Source organism: Pelecanus crispus, chromosome 9, assembly GCF_030463565.1.
Source record: "Pelecanus crispus isolate bPelCri1 chromosome 9, bPelCri1.pri, whole genome shotgun sequence".
Lineage (NCBI taxonomy): Eukaryota > Metazoa > Chordata > Aves > Pelecaniformes > Pelecanidae > Pelecanus > Pelecanus crispus.
In genome coordinates this window covers 6,252,217-6,270,418 of record NC_134651.1, presented here as the reverse complement: position 1 = coordinate 6,270,418, position 18,202 = coordinate 6,252,217, and the positions used below count along the sequence as shown (strand labels likewise).

Sequence of the window (18,202 nt, the reverse complement as noted above, 5' to 3'; positions counted from 1 at the left end):
TAAGGAAATGTTCAGGTATAAAACCATTTCTTAACTGTAGCTTGAATGCAAGTTTATGTAGTGAGACTTTGCTGGGGGTAGTGTGTCACTGCCGGGCATACCGGTTAAAATGAATGCCTATTTCAGATGACTGCTCTCATTTTAGTATCACAATATCAATGCAGAAACTTACAGCTCAGTAGCTTAAGAAATTTCTTACACGTTGACAAATGCGTAGCTCTAAGTGATCAAAGAATTCAATGTGAGTCCTGGTTTTGCAAATAATTAGACATCCACATAATTTATAACATGAGTAGTTCTTCTGATTTGTATTGAGACTATTCATATTAAAATTAAGCATGTGTATAAAAGCTTGCAGGGTTATTTTCTTACCAGTATTGCATAGAGATTTCCTGTTAGCATATATTTATATATATATGGTTGTCAGTCACTAGCCAGACTTCTGCTCATCAGTTGTTCTGGGCTGCAGGTAACGACTCTGCAAAAGAATCAATCTAGGATACTTTTTTTTAACGTTCACTCGAATTAGTTTATTAGAGGTGGAGAGAAACTAACATTTTAAAGTATTTTGTTTTAAATATACTGTTTCTGTTGAATGCCGAGTGGAACAGGTATGAACAGAGTTATAAATGCGTAATTTAAAATAAGGTTAATAATTGCTCATAGTGAATTAGTTTTTAAGTCACTCTTGCACAGTGAGCTGTAGGTAGTAGGAGTAGGAAGTACTGTGAGGAGAAAGAAATTTAAACTCATTTAATGCCTAGTTCATTTAAGCTAAGCCTAAAGTAAGTTAATTTTAAAGGAATTTGCCTTTAGTCATGAGAATTTATTTAGACCCTATTGGTTCTATGTAGTTATGTCCACCAGGTGGCTTTGCAAATAGTGACATTTAAAAAAGAGATGGTAATTACGATACAGATAAGTGCCTGCTGTGTAGATGCCTTGTCTACTTTCTTTCAAAAAGCTGTCCCAAAGTAGTCTAAGAGCTGGCAGACAGCCTGTCCCTGTGGACGGAGCCTGGGACATAGATTGAATACAAAAGCAGTTAGCACACAGTACCCTAATCCCTATGGATCAGGCTGATTTGGTTTTACCGTCTTTGTAACTTTGGAGGAGCTCTGTCACGTGCCATTTCCTTCTCCATCTAGATTTCCAAATGTGCTTTTTGCCCTGTTGGGTGTCAGCTGTGTTGGCTGGAGCATTTTGTGTCCTGTTTCTCCCCTGGGTCTCATGGTCAGCACTTCCACGTGTATTCAAGGCCCCCATCCTGGGCTGCTGTGTAGGTTTGTGTAACCTCTGCATTAAAATTTACACACGCCTGCTCATTCACTTGAAGGTTGTGTGTATTACTTACTGATCTCTTACAGCTAAGCGGAAGGAAAAAACAAAATTCAAAGATGCGAATATGCTTGTAATTGACGGTATGTAGTAAGCTTATAGTCTAGCTTTTGTAACCGTTGATCTAACTTTTCCAAAGCACCGTTCTGGGAGTCAAGTGTTACGAACAGATTTCAAGTTAAAAAATTGTAAACTTCCAGCAGGTATTAGCTTCCTGCTGAATTATCCAAAATGACTGTGTACAGTAAGGATCTAGAAAAAGGAGATCTGAAGAGATTTTTCTTTCATCTAGAATTATGATTTGAACACAATGGTACACTCATAGAACAGCGATCATAAATATCGTTTACGTGCAATGCGTAAAGTAACACTTAAGGAGCAGTTTAGTTGTGCGTAAAAAGCACCGTATTGTTACGTGGGGTTGTTGAAAGGCTTACAGTATTGTTCACAGGTACTAAGTCAGGGTATCCTTGCTGATTACGGGATTAGGCTAGAAGCACAAAAATCATTGATTCATAAGGCATATCTGCTTTGCGGGTGAAGTCCGGCTCCGGCCAACCCGTGGGAAGACTCCTGTTGTCATCCTCTGGCAGCTTTTTGCAAAATCGATGTTTGAAAGAACAACGAGGTATTCTGCACACCCAGCTTTCCTTTTGAAATAGTCTTTGTTAGCAAACCAGTACTGATCAGGAAAGATGCGTGCGAAGAATGAAGGGTTTTATTAAAGAGTGCCAAATACTTCTATTTAGAGTTGAACACACATAGAATATCTGATTAAAATCAATGTTGATTTTTAAGGGATTTTTTATATGAGGAAAGCACAGAAGTTTCTCAGAAAGGGTTAACACTTTAGCTGCTGTTACCATTAAGATCAAATAATCCTGTAGGAATTAGACTGTGAAGTATTTGAATGGTAGAAGGCCCTTAGTTGCTGGCACAGCACAAGAAGTAACGTACAGAGGAGATGCAGCAGTGGTTGTCTGTAGTTATTATTTCAGGTATTACCACCTTCCTAGCGTAGCTTCTCTCCTCTCTTCTGTCTGGCAGTGCAGCTGTGATCCTCGTCTGCAGAGTTTATGGTTATGGCTGTGTGGCTGAGCTCAAGGTTCAGCGTTAGGACTTCCCAGAAGCACCAGAGAAAAGAAGATGCGCGGAGGAACAGACTTAGTTGTCAGGAGGGTAATAGGATAAAGATCTTCACAACTGGTATCTCCCTCCGTAAAAAATCAAGGATAAAAGTGGGCTTACAAAGTGAGCTACTACTGATGTATTTTAAAATAGTCACTTAGCAGGCTCAGACGCTACAGTTGGATGCTACATGAGGACCTGTAGTGCCACTATTACCTACTGGTGGGTGTAGCAACAGCCGAAAGGTTGATGCGCTTTGGTACTTTTCCCCAAAGAGTACGGAAGAACGAATTTGATAGTAATACAGTGATGTAACATTAGTACATTAATATTTGCTTTGGCTGCATGTTGTGGCTTCCCTGTAAAAAATAAAATTGTAAAAACTTCAAATGGCTTTAGAAGCACTTGTAGCAACGACCAGAATTCTGCCATGTCAGGATAAGATGGGGTTGTGTAAACTTTAATAACGGGTTGAGAAGCTGAACCACGCTGATAAATAAAATGAATTGGCAGCCTTAGCCAACTTCTTGCAGTTCCAGTTCTGTATATGTTAATGAATCAGAAGGGTGAGACTAACCACACAAACAGAAGCATCTGAAATGGACGTTCTTGAAAATACCTTTGCCTTCATCTGGTGTGAAGTGAATTTTAAATTAGGAATTTTCCCTTGCCTGCTGAGTCTGTTTAGTTACTTCATGATCTTCTGAAATGCCTGGTGCGTTACTATATTTGAGATACTTGCCAGTTTTTAAATGGAATTCAGTTTTGTAAATATTTTGTCAACCCCAGTTCAGTGGGTGTCCAGTTTATAGAAAACCTGAAGAAATGCCGTGTCAAAAAAAAATTTGTTTCGACACGGTTTATCCTGTAGCATCTCAAGCACTAAACAACAGCAATTACAATTTGAGAGAGCAAGGAGTGATTGCTTAAGGTTGTTTTTCAAGTTAACATTGTATGTGCTTTCCTACTTCTAACATAGAAATAGAATTTCCGCCAAATACATTTTCCAGCATTGAGGATTAAATAATTTGTGGTGCCAAACACTTCAAACTATGTTGCTAAGCATTGCCTCCTCTTATTGCACTTGTTTTAAAAATCAGTTTTTGATCATTTACTGTCCTTTTGATGGCCTTTTTAACAGATCTCCCCCAAACTGTTTTCTACTGCTTAAAAATGCTTATGTCCTTTTGCTTATGTCACTGAAACCTCAAAGAAATTTACCACAGACTGTGGGTGAAAGAAGCACTAGGTGGGGTGAAGTAATAAATCAGAATGATAATTGGACTTGGATATATTGCAGAAATGTAAGATTAATATATGATTGAGATGTGATTGTGTATTCTTATGGAGCGATATACTAGAATATTCTTTTATAAGAAATTTTAGCCCACGTAGCATTAAACTCTGCAATTAAATCTATGTCTATAATTGATATATAATAATGTAAATTATAACCCAAAAATTAAATTTTACAGTTGAAGAGCACACAGTGAACTATGTAAAAATATCTTTGTGAATAATTTTTTTTTAAAAAGCACTTTCCTATTGCCAACTAGCATGTGAATGAATTTTAGATTCTCTCACTTGTTATGATCTGTAGAAGTGAAATTTCTTTAATCTGTCTGTTAATGGGTAATTTCATCATACAAATGCTGAAACAAAGCACCTTATACTATGCTGCTTAAACTTGCTTGTAATTGCACCTTTTGTTATCTGCAGATTTTTCTTAATGAGTATTCTTGTGTGATATCATTGTTCCCTGTGGGTCTGGGTGAATGATTAACCAACCTACCACATCCTTTACTTACATAGTTTCTATTTCATTACAACATTGTATTGTGAGTTCAGTGCTTCAGAAATAAATGCTACTTCCATTTGTCTGCTTTGGTCGTGTATCATTTATTTTTCTTCTACAAAATTAAATCAAGACCTTCATAAAACTGTAAGAATTTGAAAATTAAGCGAGTATTTTTGCTAGAAGCTTGACGTTCTTCCCCTACTGAAGAAGCCCCACTTCAAATTTAACTTTTAATTTTGAAATAATTTTGGCTTCAAAATAAATACTATTTTAATTTAAGCCATTCTTTAACCTTGGGCCTGTATTTATGTATAGCAACTAACCTTGTTGCTTATTGCTCTGACTGTAATGATTTAATTTTTAATAAGTACATATATACATTAGAGGAGCAGTAGCAAAGAAAGAATGAAACATCGCCACCTTTCCTGCAGTTGTGGAAGTTGCACATCTTGCACTGGTTTTGTACTATGTAAACAAAGCTTATATGTTTCTATAGGAGTTGTAGCTTTACATGAACTGAAACAATTTATTTCTTCTTAAACAGACAACCACCCTTAACTGAAATCAAACTGACAAAAAGTCACACTTTAACAAGAGAATACACTTCAAAAAATCAGAGAAGCTGTTTGAACCTTTGACAGCAGGTTAACACGTGTACATATATGTTAAACGGGCTCCAGTTTCGAAGAAGATATTACATTTTGTCCTACAAAACCTGAGATCATGCCATTTAAAGCAAGTGTAAAATTCTAGTAATAAACTGAAAACTTGGGTTTTTCTTTAAGCAGTGGTCTTTTCTTAAACCCGTACTTTCAAGTTAAATTCCCTGAACTGGCAGGTGCTCGCTACCCATGCGAACCCGGTGTGGAAGTGTGCAGCATACCACGCTCTCGTGCAGTATTTGTGACAATATTGGTGGATGTGGGCTGTTTTTCATGGGTTGTAACGCTGGAGATTTTCCTTGTATTCTCTGCAAGGACATGGTCACAGAACGTCAGAGTACACACTTCTGTTGCCCAGCACTGATCTGCAGTCTTTTCAGTCAGCAGCTCATTAACAGATTACAATTACTGTGCCTGGCTTATCAGCTGGCTCTGTGTTTTCATTGTTAAATGGCACAAAGCAGAATTTCCAGCTGACAAATGGATCTGTAGACCACATCTCCTCTGTCAATTCAACATCGTGACATCGACACCAGTACGCTACGGCAATGAGAAAGCTGTTGATGAAGTACAGCCAGGGGACGTTCATCTCCATGTAGGCTGGAATCCGAGCACCGAGAAACAAGATGATAATTTGAAGAAGAACAAAAGGTGTCCAGGTGCCAAGAAAACAGATGAGGAGTCTGGTCAGGAGCTGCCACTTAAAGCAAGTGCCGCTGTTGGACACGTAGGAGAACACCAGAACAGGCTGACTGGCAAAGGAAACTACCCTGGCAGACAGCAGCATGGTTAGAACTTCCTTCCGACAGGCCAGGAGAGCCATGCCTATGAGCAGCACCATGGCCCACGAGACCGAGTAGCTCTGCATGCTGGCATAGAGAGGACACTGGTACGGAGAAAAACGGTTCTGAATTTCTAGTTCTTCGTAGATAGCGGGAACTTTCAGAATGCAAAAAAACCCTGAAATCCATATCACAAGCACAGCAAATACATAAAGTAATCTTTGACCTCTTTTAGAAAATTGAGAGGTTTGGGCTATAGTCATGTAATAATCCAGACCAGCCACAAGACATACCGGGTAATGCAAAATACCGTAGGTAAGAGAAATTATCTGAGTGAACAGGCAAATGTGGTACTTTGTAAATCGCATCCCCCAGAGCGCAAAGTCCTCAAAATAGAAAGTGAAAGATATACTCATCAGCAGTGTGAAATCGAGAAGTGCCAGTGAAATGCAAAAATATCCCATAAAACTAACTTTTACATTTTTTTGCTTAACTTGCAACATGACGAAATCAAGGAACACTTTTCCGAGCATAATCAGGAGCAACAAGCAGCTGATTTCAAGAGGTTGGTTGACCTGGGTGTAGTGGTACTGACCAGAACAATTTTCACAGAGTATGGCAGCCATCCTCCAATGGTGAGAACCAGCAGAACAAGTATCACAGGGCACAGTGCTTCATATCTGAAAACAAAAAAAAAAGTTTGTCAAAATACATTTCTGGGTACCTCTACCAATTAGTTAATTCTCCATCATAGCAACTACCAAATTTATGTGTGAATTTTCCAGGGTCCTTAATCAAGAGTAAATAGCTTCACTAACACATCATTAAATTGTCAAGAAGTTCCTAAATTTTATGTTCTTCTAATTACATTCTCGAGAGTTAAAAGGTCAAGACAGACCTAAGTTACTTTTCTAGCTACTGTCCTAAGGAAAGGTTTAAGAAAGAAGGTTGACTGTGTTCTTTTCCTTTAGAAAGCATGGGGGTCTTTCTGTCCAGCTGGGCAGAGGGATGAATGTTTCAGGGCTCCTACATATTTTGAAGAAATTGCACGACCACATAGGACAGAGATCATACAAGACACAGGAGATGTTACAGTATGCCCTCACAGTTCATATCCTCATAGAATCCATATGGAGTTGAGAAATTGCTCCAACCCAACTCATCCTTCTTCGGTGCTAAAATCCAAAGCACACACGCTTCATTAGTTGACTGGGCTTTTTTGTTCTTCCTTTAGCAATGTAAGTATGACAATGATAGACAGCTCTGAACAGCTGTTTTCCTCCTTGGACTTCCATAAGTTTCCTTATAACTCTTTTCCATGCGTTAATTCCTAAGGAAAATGAACACAGCATGGCTTCGTGTACGTCAGTAAGCCATACCAGACAAAGCTGTACGTGCTTTTCTTCTCTCTTTCCTAAAGAAGCAGGATGGTTGTCAGCATTCTCGGCGACAGCAGAGAAAAGCTGAGAAGCCAAGGCAGTTGTAAAAAGGAATTGCCCCTTGGGATCTCTGTTAACTTGTATTTAAATGGGCACCCACATTTTATTACTAGCTCACCAGAGTTAGCGATCGTTTGAGTCGGTGCCTCCTGCAAAGCAGAATGAGGGGAACAACCAGAACGAAGGGAACAACCAGAAGGACTCGGCAGTACAACTTGAGACGTATGCACTAGCTACCACTGAACTCGGTTACAAGCCTAGCTGCTTCGCTATTCATCTGTACAAGCACATTTCATCCTCTAAAACCGAACACATTTTACAGTACAACTTAAAATACCCTCCCGTACCTTGTCTTCCTACAGTGGCTGCTGCGCTCGTGTACGCGGAAAGGAGGCAACCTGCACGCAAAGCGGGGTCGCACTGTGCAAGCCATGGCTCAAACCCATTTGTGTTATTATCAAGCAGGATCACCTGCGCGTTAGGCCCCTCGGTCGCTGGGCGACAGGGCAGGGCAGGGCAGCCGAGGCGCGGTGCTGGCCCCCCCGGGCGCAGGGGCCTCGCCCCCCGGCCCCCCGCCGCCAGCAGCCGCGGGCTCTCAGCGCCTCCTCGGCCCGGGGGGCTCCGCGGGCAGCCCCCGGCCCTGCCCACCGCCGGCGGGCTGCTCTGCGGGGCCGCGGCCCCTCGCCGGGCTGAGGGAGGAGGCGGCCGGGCGCGGGGGGGGGGGGGGGGCTCTGAGGGGACGCCCGGGCTGGGGGCGGCCCCCGCGGTGCGTTCCGGCCCGGGCCGCCCCCTCCTCGCCCAGAAACCCACCTGCTGCGGCCGCCGCCCCTGCGGGCTCCTCGGCGTGTGTTGCGGGCACCTTCCCCGGCCTCCCGCGCCGCGCCGCCGCCGCCACCGCCACCTCAGGGCGGCCATCTCCGCGCCTCCCCATCGCACGGGGAGCCGGGCGGGCTGGGGAGGGGAAGGGAAGGGAAGGGAAGGGAAGGGCTCGGCTCGGCTCGCCGGGCGGGTCGGGTCGGGTCGGGTCGGGTGGGGCCGGGCCTGCCCTGCCCGCCCCGCTCCGCACCGAGCCCGGCCCAGCCCCGCCGCTTTCCCGCCGCCGCCCCCGGGGCGCCTCAGCGCGTAGCCGCGGCCGGGCGGGGCAGGGCGGTGAGGGCTCATGGTGAGGGAAAAACAACCGCGTCGAGGAAGAGGGCTCAGCGCGCTGCGTTTAATCCCTCCCTCCCCACGCGTCCGCTGCGGCTGAGGGAAGTGAAACGGCCCCGGGCGTGGGAGGCGAACGCCTGTCGTTACCTGAGCAGCGCAGAGCGGCCCTGCTGGGGCGGCTGGAATCGCCACCTGCGTGGCGGGCAAACGCCGTCTGTTCTGGGTGTGTGGTACCTGTGTGGAAAAAAGGCAGCGGGGCGATGGCGGGGCGCTGAGGGTGCTCCAGCGGGTGTTGGTGAGAGCCCGGGCCCTCAGGGGGTGGCCAGCCGTGGCCCTCAGGGGGTGGCCAGCCGTGGCCCTCGGGGGTGGCCAGCCATCGCCCTCAGGGGGTGGCCAGCCGTGGCCCTCAGGGGGTGGCCAGCCGTGGCCCTCAGGGGGTGGCCAGCCGTGGCCCTCGGGGGTGGCCAGCCGTCGCCCTCAGGGGGTGGCCAGCCGTCGCCCTCGGGGGTGGCCAGCCGTGGCCCTCAGGGGGTGGCCAGCCGTGGCCCTCGGGGGTGGCCAGCCGTCGCCCTCGGGAGTGGCCAGCCGTCACCCTCGGGGGTGGCCAGCCGTCGCCCTCAGGGGGTGGCCAGCCATTGGCCCTCAGGGGTGGCCAGCTGTCGCCCTCAGCGGTGGCCAGCCATCACCCTCAGGGGGTGGCCAGCCGTCGCCCTCAGGAGTGGCCAGCCGTCGCCCTCGGGGATGGCCAGCCGTCGCCCTCAGGGGGTGGCCAGCCGTCGCCCTCGGGGGTGGCCAGCCGTCGCCCTCAGGGAGTGGCCAGCCGTGGCCCTCGGGGGTGGCCAGCCGTCGCCCTCGGGAGTGGCCAGCTGTCACCCTCGGGGGTGGCCAGCCGTCGCCCTCAGGGGGTGGCCAGCCATTGGCCCTCAGGGGTGGCCAGCCGTCGCCCTCGGGGGTGGCCAGCCGTCGCCCTCAGGAGTGGCCAGCCGTCGCCCTCAGGGGGTGGCCAGCCGTCGCCCTCAGCACTGGGTCGCAGTGCTGCGTTGCGTGGCCACGATCACCAGACATTTCATTTACCGAGCCCTGTGTTCACACGCCGTGTCTTTACCCACCCACATCGGCCCTGGGACTCAGCCTTGTTGGTAAATTGTCACCAGCTTCACCCATGCAGAGTTAGTCACAACGGGCGGGGATGCTGATCCCCTCCCAGAGATGGCCCTGAAAGTACCCAGCGGAATTCGGGAGAGCTAATTTCTATTTCTTTACTGGTCTCGCAGCTAGAAGAACTCCGGGCACGGATCTCCAGTCCCCGTCCACGGAGCCCTCCGCGGGGAAGCACGTGGCTGACCTTGCGGCACCATTGCAAGCGAAAGGCCCCAGGTTTGCGGACTTCCCCATGCACATTCCCCTTCCTGTACTGAACGCAGCATGCTTCTGAGTATGTGACACATCACCTTTCTGCAGCGTATCTCTACTTTTATCATCGATTAAGCCACCAAAACAAATGTGAATATTGCAGAATTCGGCCACTGGTGCATTCGCAACACATTTCAAACTTTTAACATCACGTAATGTTTTTATAGAATGCTTCTGGTTTTGAAATACAACACAAAATTGTGCAACCCCTCAGTACTGTATATTTATTCTCTTCCACAGAGGAACTTTGACTGGCAGCTAGATTCTGGTAATGATATAGTTAAAGGGCTATAGAATAAATATTAAGGAATATTTTTCTGTGAATGTTATCTTGGCAAAAAGATTTTTTACAAATGGCTGTCTCAATTCTGCCTTCCTCAGAGATTCTTAACAATTAAGAAAAGTTTAGGAGGGACGTTAGGGAATACCCATTATTTAAGATAATGATGAATTCAAGTAGATAATCCTGAAAGTATATATATAACCTTCTAAATGGGTTGGCTTTTTAGCTTGGCCATCCTGTAGCAATCTACCTCACAGGATTTAAAAATTCACAGTAACAGCTTTTCGCCTCTTCCAGATCAAAGTACTAATTTAGTTTTCCATTTGCTGTTTTAATTCCCATCTACCAACACGTGTAGGACAGGCGCACATCCCACCGCAGGGACGGCTTGCTGAGGGACCTGAGCTTCTCAAGTGAATTGGCAGTGGTTTCCTGATGAATGCATGTACGCAATCTACCTGTAACACTGACGCCTTTATTTTTTTCCCTTTATGTTTTTGGTAATTCAGGGCTAAATCTAACGAGCGGCTCGGAAGCCTGTGCTGAGCAGTGCATCGCCCAGTACTGCCACTCCTCTGCCTCCACGGACAGCGAGGTTGCCCATCCTGGGATGCTGGTCCAAACTGGTTTACTGAGCAGCAGTTGCTAGTGTGAGTCACTGCACTGGATGATCTGGGAAAAGGTAGTGTCTAATGTCCTGCCCTTCACGAAAATTAGGTACTGGCAGGAATCAATGACATCTTTTAGATGCTTCCTGCAGATTTGGACTGCCTGAGAAATTTAGGCAGAACACCTGATTTCTGGGACCTAAGGAGGAGAGCTAAACCTTTGGGAGCTTTTTGGATTTATTGTATGTTACTCAATTTAACCTGTCTGTTGTTGGGTCTAAACTTCTGTCGTTGATCACAGAGCAGCTACATTTTTAGCATGCCTAGTGTCCGCTGGGAGGGAAACATTTTTCATTGTTTTTCTTGCAGGGCAGATTGCAAATCCATGTTTGATCTATCTGTGTGTGATCTGTGTGTACAAAAGTATCAAGTGGCTGGTAGGACCTCTCCTGAAAGCAACTAACTCTCTGCAATTAAATTCGGATGTAAGTAAAGCTTTATTTTTTGCTTTTTTTAAAAAAATTTTTCTTCTTCCCTGGTTCATCTCAAGGGTTAAATAACTTCAGAAAAAAAACAAGTTAGGGTTTTTTTTGTGGAAAAACAAGATGAGTGGTATTATAGTCTGAAAAAAGTGAGAGCTTAAAGTAATTTCAAGCAGCATTCACATTGGCAGTATTTATTTATCCAAACAGTACTTACTAGGACGGTTGCGCAGATTGCAATATGATAAGAAAATGTTGACACCCGAGATGGGTATTTTACATTCTGAGCACCCAGTCCACAGCATGGTCCCCTCACAAGTATCTGAATGGTGATGCCCTCACTAGTAGCTAGTTTTCTTCTTAGTTCTAATCCAAAGTAAAGCAGCAAAAGTGATTTTCCCAGTGGTAGCTTGGATGGTATCTTTCTGATGTTTTTGTTTGTTTCTGATCATGGCTTTCCTTACAATTGCAGAAACTGCTGTACTGCCCTATGTCGGGAGATCCAGATGGTGGAAATGAGCAACCAGGAGGGGAAGGGCACAGTTTAAAGTTTTGGGTTTTTTTTTTCCCTGCTGATAAAAATCCTGATGAGTGTGTGACCTCCAGAGTATGCAGCACAGTATGTCAGCTCTGTGCTCAGTGAGCCTTCCGAGCAGGCTCCTCAGCGTGGCCCGCAAGAGCACAGCGCTTCCCCAATTACACCCTGAGTTAATGTTGGGACTACTTCTTGGCTTGCCTTTCACTCCAGCAAGGCCCTCTGTGGTGCTTCTTTGAACGTTTGCTTATCACTCACTGATTACTCTCAAGTGATTGTTTTCTGCTCGTGAATACTACATCTCGACTTCCTGTTTTTCAGAGAAATGGTAATGCAAGATGGAATGCCCTCGAAATCAAATGCATTGGCAGGTCCTTCTCGCTGTGTTAGTTGCTGCTTGCACTCGCTATGGAATAAGGGCAGGCTCTTCAGCATCAGCTCAGTTTGCAGCTTTGCTGGAAAACTTGCAGGTACCTGACAAATTCTATACTCTGTAAATAATGGCTTGAGCCCATCCTGCTTGGTTAAAGAGGCTGCATTTATACTCATGTGCAGCTATAAAAAGGTTTGAGAAATTAATTTGTATTTGCATGCAGGCAGCTGCGTGTGAAAATAAGACAGAAGACTGCTTCTTCCAGGAGGAGGGTACATGAAATGATAGAGCAAATCTCTTGCAAAAGCTGTTCATGTATTCTTCAGATGGTCGTGTTGTGGTTCTGTGGCCCCCGTACTCGCAAGATATTTGCATAGATGCTTCCTTCTTTCTTCAAGACTGCTGCTGGTTGCTCATATTTTGGGTGCTGTTGTTAAACTTAACTGTACGCGTAGTATTTTAGCCCAAAGGGAAAGGAACTAGAACACGCCCCCCCTCTAATTTCAAATCTAACTTGATGAGTTTTCTAAAAGAAACCGAGTGACTGAACAAAGTCAGTGTCTCTGCCCTCTCCTCCCTTCCATGATGGAGCTCAGCACTGCAGCCCCACAGTTCACTGCGGCTTCTGAAGTCACTTAAAAAGACCAAGGGGCAGTAGTAGAGTTTCTGCCTGTTGCTTCTGCTGATTTAGGGCTGAATCTGCCGATTTAGGGCCAGGAGGTGTCCTTCAGACAGGTGGGTGTAGGTAGTGAATACAACTTATTTACCATTACGAAGGAGTGTAGGGTATGCTTCCTAACGTAGTTAGAACTGAATCATTACTTTTCCCCACTTCCTGTTTGGGACATGTTGTGCTTTGGAAGCTAGTTGCCATCTTCCTCTTTATTTAGTTGAACAGGAGAGCTAAATTTAAGTGTCACCTTCGTGTATTTCAAGAAATCTTATGTTGACATTTTGGACTCCTCAAACCACGTGGGAGCAAGACAGGGAGATCAAGTGCATATTTATGCATTTTGATGTCATGTGTGGGGAAAGCTATACACTGCAAAGAGAATTCCTGGAAAAATTATTATGAAAAGCAATATCCTGAGCAGGAAGGAGCTGGGCTGTGACTCAGTTTGGAGATGAACGGCCATAACAGCCACGAGCAGAGCTGCCAGTAGACCACGGTGAGAGCAGAATGTCGTCTCTGAAATGTATGTGGAGATGAGTGCCAATCTGATACAGCCTTTCCTGTATCCTTTTCTTTTTCCTGGATGTGCCTTTAACTGGGTGTTGCCTAGCTGAGCACATTTAATGCCCTGTCAGATTTTATGCCTTGTCAGCACAGGGTTAGCAAACGGAGTTTTGCAATGGCTGATGAGCAAGCAGTTGTGGAGTTGCTGTTCCTGAAATGCTGTGTCTCAGACAGACAGTATGGTGTTTATGAGTATTTTAATTTTTTAATAAAATATTTACTAAAATATTTAACTAACTTTAGTTTTTAAAGAAGAAAATACTTGACTAGTGTCCGATTTACAAGATGTTTTCATTTACTTTTCAGGGATCCTTTAAAAGCACAGACAGTGTGCATTTGGTCCTTGATTTGAATCATTCGAGGTGCTCATCTTAAAAGTTTTTAACAGGTTTGTTCTTAGGAAGCTCTTGCTGAGAAGAAACTGTAAATATTTCTATAGTAATTTTAATTTGAAGGTGTCTTGTTAACTCTGCTTATTCAGTGAAAATCTAGTAAATGCAGTACATAGTTGACGCCAGCCTTGACGCATTTTTCAGAAGTAGTTTTTCCTTGATTTGTATAATGGCAGCATGCTTTTGCTGTACGAGGTGCAGCCTGTCCCGGTGCTCATGACGACACTGCAGTCTTTCTTTTTTGCTTGTCTTTGACACAAAGAATTTTTCAGGGAACTAGAAGAAAGATGGGAAGTGCAAGGCTCTGAAAACTACATTACATGAACCAGTAATGTATAAAACCCAGTTCATGGCTTGCTGGTCACTGTGACAAGAAACTAAAAATGTTAAGACTGAAGCCAACATGGAGTGCAAGGTGTGATCCTACTCTCACACAAAACCAAAACAGAGCTATTAACCTTCTCTAACCTTGTAGTATATTACTACTGCCTGGTAGACTTCAATTTTAAACAAATTCTGGTGGCATTTGCATTTAAAAGGAAGCTAAAAAGCAGGGGAAATGTAATTTCAATCCCACCCTCAATCTGAACAATTCAAAACTACATCTTCTGATTCCCAACAAACAGCCTTTCCTAATTATTGGTTGAAGACTTATATGCCAGAAAGAGAAAATAAGGTTTTACTGTTCAGGCTAGTGAGAGTCACTCAGGACTATTCTCTGTGTTTCATTTCTTGACTAGTAAACTGCAGGAGTGTCTCGTGAGCACCTACATCCTTTACTGGATCCAGGCTACAGAGTACTGTCAGAGATCACACGTGTAGCCTTTTTTGGTTTTGGTTTCTGTTTTACATGATGAGGATTAATAGTGGTTGCCACCTGTAGAGAATACTTTGATCTATATCTAAAGCATGATCCGTGTTTACCAAGTACTGTTAGTTCACTTGAACTGAAACCATTTGCATAGTGCTATTACTAACTCTAGGCTAACTCCTCTCTCAACAGTCTTTTAACTCCTCTCTCAAGTCTTTTATCACAAAACAATTATTTTTCAGAGTGATCATTATTTTCACATTAAAAAAAATACGCATGGAAAAATGAACGCCGACTGTGTCAGCCAGTAAGTAATGGACTCTTTGTGGACACAACCAGGAAACGTGCCCTTTGTTTTCCTGCACCTGTTGCTGTATTACAAATAAAATCATCTGATGTTTTATTAAATAAAAGGAGAAGCCCTAATGAAATTGTACCAGCCATTACCAGGAAGTCTATTGAAAACATTCGGCAGCTGCTTCAGTCTCAGTTCATTTACACTGATAGGATTGTTTTGTCCTTCCCCTTATGCTCTAAGTGAGCAAGCTGCAGCGCAGTGCTGGTGCACAGCAGAGCCTTGGACCGTTTCATACCACTCTCCTCTAACTCCCTTTGAAGTATTTGATCAGAATCAGCAATAAATCATGCTCAAGAGTTCAGTGCCTATGACTTATAAAAGTTTGTTAGAAGTCGGTGTCCCGGGTCTTACATCTTAAGTGTTTTGCAGACGTCAGCTGATCTACCCTTACAGCACAGTGGTAAAGCAGGTAAAGATCTGCTGTGCTATTATGATTTTATAGAGAGGGCTTGATCAGAGAGGTTAAGAATCAAATCGGTCAACCCTTCTTAATAGACAAAATACCTAGCAGCCTGAGGAATCCTCTGCGGTGAGCTGGGGGTCGACTTTGTTCCACACAGCTAAATATCAGCTCTCTTTCTCTGCAGGTCCCTGACAGAATTGATCTGTCTGTCTCTTCTGTATTTAAAAGCTAGTATGTGTCTGTCACACAGCTGTGCTGGCAAGTAGGGTGGAGACTCTTCCACAGAATAGCCTGTAGTTCCTAGCAAGAGTTGCCTAATTTAAAAGAGGAGGTAACCCTAGCAATCATCTCCATGCTAAATGCTGAATGGTAGATCTTACATTAAAACCACTAAGAAGTTGCATCATAACTGCTCTGGATATTGGAAGATGTTTGCTAAAGACTTTCTAGTAAAAATAGCATAAGAAAGAATTTTGTTCAAACTTGCACGATTCAAACATTTCTAGGCTTGGTTTTAAAAAATGCTTGAGAAGCAGTTGGATGAAGCGTCAGCCAAGCAGCGAGCAATACAACGCTCCCTGCCCACACCAGCTAGGAAATGAATAGCTACACCTATGGGCAAGTTGTGCGGTACGAGGACGCACCGTCCCTAAGCATCTCCTGCTGGAGCGTTCCTTGCTGGCCACCGAGCACGAGCAGAAAAATTACTGCCAGAGTCTGTCTCCTGTCCCGTTTTTGTGATGTTACGAATTTGTGGATCTACTCTGAATTTATCCCGGTGCAACTCCATGAAGAATTTGGACTGAAATGTAAGGAAGTAAGGCAAATACAAGCTTTCTAGAACTCAAAGGAATAATATGTGTGGAATCTATATGTATAGAACCTTCCTATCTGAAAAGCTGATCTGAATATATGCTGCAGTGTGCCTCAGGCAGTTGTTGGTGGATGGCTTTGGCATCCCCAGTTTGGCCTGCATGGATAAAGCCAAGCCAGGGATACCACTAGCTCTTAGGATCCTGTATCGGCTCCACTTTCCTGTATTTCACAACCAGCCTTTTTGAGCCTGTCCTACTGGTGGTTTCAGCCACCTTGAGATGGCCCTTCTCTCCTTCTCTCTTCAAGCACTAACCTGAGGAGGAGGAGTGAAAGAGGGAAGTGAATCTGGATGTGAAAAGGATTCAGTAAGTTAACGCCAGAGTGTCTTTTGTGGGGTGCTTAAGGGCCAGCACCATTTTAAAGTCATCAGTTGTTGCCATCGAATCTGTGTATTAGGATTCTGCACGTCTCTGGCTTACAGGCTCAACACCTCCCTGGTGCCAATATCAAAAATTTAGAATCCTAGAATCATTTAGGTTGGAAAAGACCTTTAAGATCATCCAGTCCAACCATTAACCTAACACTACCAAGTCCACCACTAAACCAATTAAGGGGAGAGTAGTAATTTCATGTTTCCTGGCTCGGTGGCTCGATTATTTTTTAATGAAAGTAAAAACTAGGAATCATTAAGGTTGGAAAGGACCTCTAAGATCATCAGTCCAACCATCAACCCAACACCACCATGCCCACTAAACATCTACCCGTTTTTTGAACCCTTCCAGGGATGGTGACTCCACCACCTCTCTGAGCAGCCTGTTCCAATGCTTGGCCACTCTTTCCGTGAAGAAGGTTCTCCTAATATCCAATCTAAACCTCCCCTGATGCAGCTTGAGCCCATTTCCTCTCGTCCTATCACTAACTACTTGGGAGAAGAGACCAACACCCACCTCACTACACCCTCCTTTCAGGGAGTTGTAGAGAGCGATCAGGTCTCCCCTCAGCCTCCTCTTCTCCAGGCTGAACACCCCCAGTTCCCTCAGCCGCTCCCCATCAGCCCTGTGCTCCAGACCCTTCTCCAGCTTCGCTGCCCTTCTCTGGACACGCTCCAGCACCTCAATGTCCTTCTTGCACTGAGGGGCCCAAAACTGGACACAGCATTCCAGGTGCGGCCTCTCCAGTGCCTGGAGCCAAAGCCACGAGCTCCTTCAGCAGGGCTGGCCCAGAAAAGGGCACGTGCCGCGTGTGCCCCACGCCTTGTGCAGAGCAGGATGTAGTGTTACTTGAAAACCCTGCCTTTTACCCCAAGCTAATGGCACTGCATAGCAAGATAGGGCACCTAGAGCAGAACAAGGCAAATTTTGGGGACGGGGAAGAGGCGAAGGCCGTGTCCCTGGTATGAACAGCTGGGCTGTGTCATCTCCAGTCAGGTCCACAGGGACCAAGAGCTCGCTTGGGCTGCGGAACACCCTGCGCTGGGGAAGCTGGTCTTCTGTCCTCACCGTGGCATCTCCAGGGAAGAAAACAGTAGATACCGATCCTTGACTCCCCCACAGTGCTCTTTTAGTGGTCCTTTAGGTGGTATTTAGGTGTATTTTATTTTGTAAATTGCTTAGGTTTGTGGATGGAGAATATAAATTGTGGCATGGGGATAGCAAGGGGTAAGCAGCTCAGGAACTGCGTGAGGGAGAAGGGCAGGGCGCGGCAGCAAGGAGGATGAAAAGGGTTCACTGTCAGCGGAGCTCACCTGAACTGAATCTGCCCCAACAGATCCAAGAGCAATTCCCACGGGGACTACCAGCTGCTGCCAGTAGAACACCTGCAGCTGGAAGAGGCTGTTTCTCTGTTGTCCAGTGCTTTTGATGCCAGCTGTGAGGCTTGAAAATTATTTTGCTGTCATTGTGACCCTATTAGAAAAGAATTACATTCTCCGAGGAGCAGGAGAGCAACCCTGCAAGGCTCTTGGAGCATAGTGCCACAGCCTATCGTGTGCTGAGAGGTGCAGGTGGTTGGAGGAAAGGAAAACAAGGGCGGGTGTATTTTCCACATTTCTACATTTGATGTTTACGTAAGGCAGATGCTTCTGTCAACCTTTCGCCTGATCTAACGAAAGGAAGGCAAGTCCTGGTTGAAGCGCAATTTAAGAGCTGACTGAGGAACTGAGACATTCTCCATTGTTCTTTATCTGCCCTTCAGGCCGT

At 45.2% G+C, this 18,202-nt stretch overlaps 2 protein-coding genes across 2 annotated transcripts in view; one reads left to right on the top strand and one right to left on the bottom strand.

Moving 5' to 3' along the window:
• The window catches only part of EIF5A2 (eukaryotic translation initiation factor 5A2), a 472,944-nt gene that overhangs the window by 218,514 nt on the left and 236,228 nt on the right, over nucleotides 1–18,202 (top strand). The gene's annotated exons all lie outside the window — the stretch shown is intronic.
• Nucleotides 5,318–6,334, bottom strand: GPR160 (G protein-coupled receptor 160). Its single transcript, XM_009477737.1, has one exon. It carries the CDS (start codon nucleotides 6,332–6,334, stop codon nucleotides 5,318–5,320), a length of 1,017 nt encoding a protein of 338 aa, XP_009476012.1.